This window comes from Sinocyclocheilus rhinocerous, unplaced genomic scaffold (assembly GCF_001515625.1).
Source record: "Sinocyclocheilus rhinocerous isolate Xijiao unplaced genomic scaffold, SAMN03320098_v1.1 scaffold418, whole genome shotgun sequence".
Lineage (NCBI taxonomy): Eukaryota > Metazoa > Chordata > Actinopteri > Cypriniformes > Cyprinidae > Sinocyclocheilus > Sinocyclocheilus rhinocerous.
This window is the reverse complement of record NW_015651146.1, coordinates 769483-777314: the sequence shown is the minus strand read 5'-3', so window position 1 is coordinate 777314 and position 7832 is coordinate 769483. Positions and strand designations below refer to the sequence as shown.

Sequence of the window (7832 nt, the reverse complement as noted above, 5' to 3'; positions counted from 1 at the left end):
TCCGATTTGGTGAACTGGTTCAACCGGTTCACTAAGAAGAACCGGTTAAATTGAACGATTCGTTCGCGGACCGGTCATCACTACAGCTGATCACAGTTGAAAGTCTAATGGCTTGGTGTGCCATTGGGCCTGTTTACACCTGGTCACTTAATGCGTTTTTCTGACCCAAAATGATAAAATAATAAACGTGTGAGAGCGTGTTAAAGGCTATATGACATTAGTCAGACTGCGCTAATGCAACACACATCGCTGCGGACGAGTAGCTGAGTATCTCTTCAGCAAGCCGACGCGCAAACTGCCGCGAATGGAACTGAAAGTAATATGCAGACGGTCAACACACAATCATCTTCATTAAAAGTAGTAAGACAAACTTATCTTTCCAGTGCTGATGCCGCGCACTCTCCTATTGCGGTCTTTGATCTTGAAATGAGCTGATAATTAATAAAATGCAGCGCTTATCTTTTGATTTCGTTGACGTGAACTCAGTTAAGTTTAAATATAGCTCGGGAATTGAAGATCTTATATCCGTTTAGCGACGACACATTTATGTGGCCAAGTGTAGATGGAAATGTTTTAACAAATCAGATAGATATCCGATCAGCGAAAACGCATGAAATGACCAGGTGTAAACAGGCCCATTGAGAAGGTGATTAGCTATACCTGATTGAGTTTACAAGTCATTTTAGGAGGGGGTGATCCTTTTTCCAACTTCGTGATTCTGTTTTTTTATTTTTTTTTATTTTTTTCTGACATGTTGGTGTTATATATTTCACTTGGATGTTATAAGTTGCACTGAGTAAAAACAGCTGGATAAAACAAAAACTGTCAAAATGTGATTATTTTAAAGGGGGTGATTCTTTTCTATAGCCACTGTATATATCACATATCACTTTTCATGTATAATTGATTTTATGGCACAAGATTACTTTTTTGGAGTGATTGTTTCCTTTTAGTCGAGGTGCAAACTTTATCACACAAGTGCTGCTCAGACCAGGAGCATCTGATCTCACGGGGAGTTTTAGGTAAGGGCATGTTAATAAATCAATCATTGTTCTTTTTTTCTTCTTTTAAACATTGTTTTTTATATTACAATATTGTATTACTGTCTCCTATCATGTGTTCTGCGTTTCAGGCTCTATAAGACAGAAGTTCTTGAAAAACTAGTAGAGCAATGTGTGTCAAAAGGCTATGTGTTCCAGATGGAGATGATTGTCCGTGCTAGACAACTGGGTTATACTGTTGGAGAGGTCAGCACGCATCTCTCATTCCACATTTCTTATAAATCTTGTTATTCTTAAAACAAATAAAATATAGTTTAGATAATGCATTTACATAATAGGACTGTGAATTGTATTACTGTATTATACTGGAACTGTATTACATTTAATACATGCATTCATTTATACATTCATGTTAAGTTTAAAAAAAAAATCTATTTACAGTAGCAGGCTGCATTATTTTATGATTGTCTGAAAGTGGTCTTGTATGTCTATTACACAGGTTCCTATTTCATTTGTGGACCGTGTTTATGGGGAGTCCAAATTGGGTGGAAATGAAATCGTCTCCTTCCTGAAAGGATTGCTCACTCTTTTTGCCACTACATGACCTTTGACCTTATTTGGTTATGTTTAGTTTTGTGATATATGTTCAGTACTTATCACTGCAGTGGAACTGAAATTCATGCTTTCCAAGTAACAAGTTCATTACGATGAGTTATTTGTCCCATATCAGGCTACAGTACAGTAGTGTTTGGATTGCTTGGATTTACCACTTTCCATCTTCCAATTAGTTTGGTTAATTACTAGACTATATTTTGAAATGTACATTAAAATGTAAAAAAAAAAAAAATCTACATATTAATAAAAAGGACCAAATTGAGAAAGATGTTTTTTTTTTTCCCCTAACACTTACACTCTTCCAAAAGGGTTTTTTTGCAGCCATGGCATAGAAGAACCATTCTTGGTTCCCCAAAGAACCTTTCAGTGAATAGATCTTTTTTTAAAAAGTTTAACCAATAATGCCAATAAAAATAACTTTATTTTTAAAAGTTTGTGTCACATAAACTGCATTTTCAAGGCTATAATCTTAAAAATAAAGGTTCTTTATTGGCATTGATGGTTCTTTGAAGAACCTTTAACATCTATGGAACCTTTCCATTCCACAAAAAGTTCCTTGTAGCCTTTGGATTTTTAAAATGTTCTTCACACTAAGAAAAATTGGTTGTCTTAAGAAGAACTGTTTCCTGAAAGGTTCTTTGGGCAACCCAAAATGGTTCTTCCATAACAGTAGCTATGTTTCCAACACCCTGTTTTTATGTGCATTTTGAAGTATCGCATCAGAAACGAGTGATGGAAACGCCAAATTTCTGAAAAAAATTCCTTAATTTGCAAAAACATTTTTACGCTCACTTGAGGTGGTTTTTGACTTGTGCAAAAAATAGTTAATGTGAATAATGGGAGATGGAAACACATTTGCCGGATAAATTCTGACATAAACATTAAACCCATGTGACAAAGCGGCTGTTTTCCGCTGAGCTGATGATGTTTTATTTACTGTTGGTTACTAGGTTACCAATACCACCTTCATCCACTCAAACAACTTCATGGAAACGCACCTAATTCACATGAGTTTTTTTTCCCTTTTTTGTGAATTTCGAAAAGATTTGCTTCATATTTGGATGGAAACCCAGCTATTGCTGCGAAAAGCCCCATTTGGAACATTTGTATATTGATCTGTTTTGAACAGCCTGAGAACCGTTTTTGTACTTTGAGTGTCTATAGAGATTTATGCTTTGAAATAAACATTTAATGCAAATCATTTTGGTTATGCAATGTATTTGGACATTATCATCATCTGGATGTATGTTATTTGTACAATACTATGGACTTCCATCAAAACTGATGGAAGTCATATTATGCACTTAATTTCACACATCAGTCAGTGTCAGTGGAAAACAATAGCCTACATCCTAAGAGCTACTGCCATCAATCTCTTGAGTAAGTGTCTACCCTATCTTGATGACATATCCAAAAAGGAAACATTTTCTTCTCTGAAAGTGTTCAGTCCCAAATGGCACCCAAATTAGTGTAATGCAAGGAACTGCTCGGGCGAGTTTGATGCAGCCAACACCAAGGGGGGAATAACTCCAGAGCTCAAGGGCCAGAGGGTGGGGGAATCACCATGGCGCACAGTCTGCAACCCCAGCACTTCCCAAGCAGAAGTAGTCCCGGTGAGTTGCGCATGAGCGCGGTACAGCGCCACCACCCGAACTCATGCTGCTCCGACGCTGGCCGAGTACTTAGGCACTGTATACATCCGACTCTGCGGGGGTAGATACCAGACGCAGAATTGACGCATACGCCTCTATCCAATCAAGTTTCGGCCGATGGCGCCCCCTATGGGTTCATTCCATGTAACTGCACCCATTTACACCAATTTCGGGAGCATTTAATAAAACATTTTATGCGCGCACAGACACACTTGTGCATTTCGGGTAAGCTTAGATGGGGGGTAAATATTAGATTGGTGGTTCTCTGGCACCTCTCACCACATAATCCCCCACCCACCGCCTCTCCGTTGGAACAATGCTTTTTTATGCTAATCAAACACACATGTCACTTCCGCCCCTTTTCACACGCCATTTTGGATAGTATAGGTACTGGACCGGGTCGTATTGTTTAAGTGGATGGCGGATTACGTTAATTGCTGTCAATTACATCGCGCATCTTGTGGACTGTGCATCATCGCAAACGCAACACGCGCTCGGCGGTTCTCACTCCTTTTCCCTCCAGGACCCCCGTAGACCCGCGCAGACACTGCTAGATGAGTTGCAGCTTCTCATTCCCGGCAGACAGACAGCTCTGGGTCGGCCCGTGACAGGAGTCGAGCTCCCTCTTTCGGCGTGGTGTGTCCGCCCGGGAAGCTCGGTTCGAGAGCCGGGAAAGTGACATTACGGGCTGCAGCTCGCGGGAGCGCGGGCCAGGTAAACTCGCTCCCCGTTGTGTGTTTAGGGAACGAAACCGACCGAGTATTGACTAAGAGACCTGCGAATTTACTATTAATAACTGGAGGAAATCTGAAAGGAGTAAACCACACTCCTTTTCCCTCCAGGACCCCCGTAGACCCGCGCAGACACTGCTAGATGAGTTGCAGCTTCTCATTCCCGGCAGACAGACAGCTCTGGGTCGGCCCGTGACAGGAGTCGAGCTCCCTCTTTCGGCGTGGTGTGTCCGCCCGGGAAGCTCGGTTCGAGAGCCGGGAAAGTGACATTACGGGCTGCAGCTCGCGGGAGCGCGGGCCAGGTAAACTTGCTCCCCGTTGTGTGTTTAGGGAACGAAATCGACCGAGTATTGACTAAGAGACCTGCGAACTTACTATTAATAACTGGAGGAAATCTGAAAGGAGTAAACCAGACCCTCAGGTGGAAAACGTTGCTAACTGTATGTGTCATACAGTTGTTGAGCAGTTCTTTCAGGTCGTGAATTAAAAATAAAGTTTTTATTGCTGTGTTCTTACCATTGTAACTGTAACTGAAGGTTTGGTAGCAAGCCGGGGGTCTTTATCATTCACACAGACCTTAAATCATACCGCTCACTCAAGCCCGCTGTTATATCTCCGTTTGCTTTGACAGTTCATCACGAAAAACTCGCGCTGCAACGAATCAATCTTTAAAGGGACCGTTCACCAAAGATCAAACTAATTATGTCATCGTTTATTCGCCCGCTCGTTGTTCTAAGCCCGTATGGCTTTCTAATATAAGCTAAGGGAAATGTTAATCAGAATGACAGCCTCAGTCAATTTTATTGTTAGAAAAAAGATGCACTGAAAGTAAATGGTGATTGAGGCTGTCATTCACCTGCTTTTGTGTTTCACAAGTCGTGTATGGAGTAATATTAGGTTGAATTAATTATTTATATTCATTTGTATTTTATTTAATCTTTTTTTTTTTTATTGGTGAATTGCTCTTTTAATTAACGAACAAGTGCTGTCAGTTCAGCGCATGCAGTTTTACTAATAACGAATCAAAGTTGGCTTTTGACATGTCAACAGACCAACGTGTGACTGCTATTGGTCTCTAATTGGTCAGTTGTTTTCCCCGTAAGTGTGTTGTCATACTCATGTACTTTCCTTTTTGATATTACTCTATATAATTTGTAATGATTGTTGGTCTTTGAATGGTAAGTTTGATATTTACCTTAGTATTTACCATCCTGGATAGTATAGATGTCATTCAGCAAATTGCAGTGCTTGAATTTGACATTTAGACAGCTTATGTTTATCCTGCTGTGTGTGTTTAATATATACAATATTATTTTTGCAACTGTAGCAGTAGTGGGCCTTTGATGAAAAGATGGTGCTGAATGTATTTGACAGCACTGTGTTTTTCTCATTAACACAGGGTCCATGTTTTTGGATATGGATGACCATGAGACAGTTAATTAAGATGTGATAGATATTTTAATTTTCATTCTTACTAGTGGAGATTTGCTGGTGTGCATGCGTATGTATCCAAACCAAGTCATCTGTATGCTAGGAGATTATCAAATAACCTCCACCCAGAGCAGACACTGCAGATATGGCTTTCCACGCACTGACCTCTGCTGCTGCCTCAACAGGAGGCGCCATTCCAGGGCTGTAATGCAAAAGCCTGCACAAAAAAGGGAGCGGAAAAAGAGCAGGCAGAACAGGGAGAGGCTTATATAACATGGAGGAAGAACTGTCCTCTAGCGCCATCTAGAAAGGATGGGAGAAAGTCAGTGAGGAGATGAGGAACACCTAACCAAAGAGAGAGCTCCTATTCAGTGCCGAAGTGAAACTGCTGCTCTTTGTTCAAGCAGGGTGTACCGTATGATGCTTGTCATTGGTGACGCCAAGAGCTGATGGAGGTTTTCCATGAAGGCAGGTCAGATAGGTACATGACCTTTGACCTTAGTTGAACTTTGACCTCATTTTTGCAGGCTGCTGTGGGATCGGCCTTATTTAGCATTGCAGTTGTGCATGTTTGGCTCTTCATGTACGATATTCATTAGAGCATAGATCTGCAATGCTGTTACTGTAGAATGTTGGCCACAGATTAATTGGACGCATTTGTGTTTTTCGGTTGTGCGATCGTATTTTGAAATGGTGCCATCCCATAGACATCAAGTACTGAAGCAGTTGTACTTGGTGCTTGGAAAGATTTTGATTTGCTTTGTTATTACATGTCAAATAGATTTATGACAAGATGCGCGTTAAATATCGCATGCGATTTATCGTGCAGCCCTATTTAATGTATTAAAGAAATGAATACTTTTATTCAGCAAAGATGCAGGAAATTGTTAGAGTAAAGATGCACCAGAAGTGACAGTAGATTTCGGTTTCAAATAAATGATGTTCTTTTGAACTTTGTTCATCAACAAATCCTGAAAAATAAAGCATATAATGAAGCATTTCCACAAAAACATTAAGCAGCATGGCTGTTTTCTACATAATAATAATAAATGTTATTAATAAAATATTAATAATAAAAATGTTTTAAGAAATCTTTAAAATGTTAGTAATAAAATGTTAAAAATAAAAGCGCCCACCAAATTAGCATATTAAAATAATTTCTGAAGGATCATGTGACAGAAGACTGGATTAATGGTGCTGAAAATTCAGCTTTGCCATCACAGGAATAAATTAATCTTAAAATATATTAAAATAGAAAACAGTTATTTTAAAATGTAATAATATTTCACAATATTACTGTTTTTACTGTATTTTTGATCATATAAATGCAGCCTTGGTGAGCATAAGAGACTTCTTTCAAAAACATTTTAAAAATCTTTCCAACCCCAAACTGTATTTAAATTTAATTAAAGTTAATTGTGATCTCATAATTTAAAAAAAAACATTAATGCATTCAGTTCCTTTTTAACAAAACATGTAAAGTTGTGTCAGTTTGTTTGGATCGATTATAGTCTACCAGATATACTCCAGACTGAGGTTGATTTCTTTAATCGTCACCTCATACGTTGACTCTCCTTATTTTAATTAACATTCTCATATGTAGAAGTGCCTTTGATGGTAATTGCATGCCACCATACAAACGTCGCAAATTAGTTTCCTGTTGTGAAACGTCTCTTTGGAATTTAATTCATAAATACATTTGTTGGTTGTGGTTTTTGATGAAGAAATAAAAGTAAAATAAGAAAGCGATATTGTATGGTGTCAAAAGTTGGCTTTTTGCTGTCTGTGTTTAGGATGCAGCTCATTTTCCCAGGTTGTGATGAGAAAGATCCAGTCCGACTCATTTGTTTTGCTTTAGACCTTTTCCTCTCCTAGTGACCGTTTCTCTGACATGAGCTTATGATTATGATTTGGATTAAGGTGCATTTAAATGGTCAGATTGATAGTGTCACAGTGAGATATACTGATATATTATTCATGAATTGTTCCCTGAAATCATTCAAACAATACAAAATGTGTATTATTCATTCACAATGGTTATAATGTTGAATTTATTTTCAGGTGGCAGAATGTTTCAACTCCCAGTGAACAACCTCAGCAGTCTAAGGAAAGCGAGGAAGAATGTGAAAAAAGTGCTGGGTGACATTGGCTTAGAGTTTTGCAGGGAGCACATTGATGTAAGTAAATTTCTCTCTATTGTCTCCATAGGCAAGGAAGTACATTCTCAACATCATGGACAATCTGACTCACCTTAAAGGGATAGTTCACCCAAAAATTTAAAATTTCTCCATGATTTGCTCACCCTTAAGCCATCCTAGCTGTATACATACCTGCAAACTAGTCGCTTTTCAGCGAAATTCGCCGTTTTGTATCAAAATATGTCATTTTTGTGAATCGTCTAG

At 38.8% G+C, this 7832-nt stretch overlaps 2 protein-coding genes and 1 long non-coding RNA gene across 3 annotated transcripts in view; 2 read left to right on the top strand and 1 right to left on the bottom strand.

Moving 5' to 3' along the window:
* dpm1 (dolichyl-phosphate mannosyltransferase subunit 1, catalytic) overlaps positions 1-1867 on the top strand; it is a 6179-nt gene extending 4312 nt beyond the window's left edge. The window contains exons 7-9 of the mRNA XM_016518040.1: positions 954-1022; positions 1133-1247; positions 1501-1867. Of these exons, the coding sequence (XP_016373526.1) occupies positions 954-1022; positions 1133-1247; positions 1501-1605 (289 nt within the window). The 3' untranslated portion in view covers positions 1606-1867. The remainder of the gene's footprint in view (positions 1-953; positions 1023-1132; positions 1248-1500) is intronic.
* Positions 1-6829, bottom strand: part of LOC107712716 (uncharacterized) — a 22109-nt gene extending 15280 nt beyond the window's left edge. Inside the window, exon 1 of the long non-coding RNA XR_001636820.1 lies at positions 6815-6829. This is a non-coding gene — a long non-coding RNA (uncharacterized LOC107712716). The remainder of the gene's footprint in view (positions 1-6814) is intronic.
* Positions 4100-7832, top strand: part of LOC107712702 (activity-dependent neuroprotector homeobox protein) — a 10433-nt gene continuing 6700 nt past the window's right edge. Inside the window, 3 exon segments of the mRNA XM_074560084.1 lie at positions 4100-4301; positions 5616-5911; positions 7492-7607. Of these exon segments, the coding sequence (XP_074416185.1) occupies positions 5893-5911; positions 7492-7607 (135 nt within the window). The 5' untranslated portion in view covers positions 4100-4301; positions 5616-5892.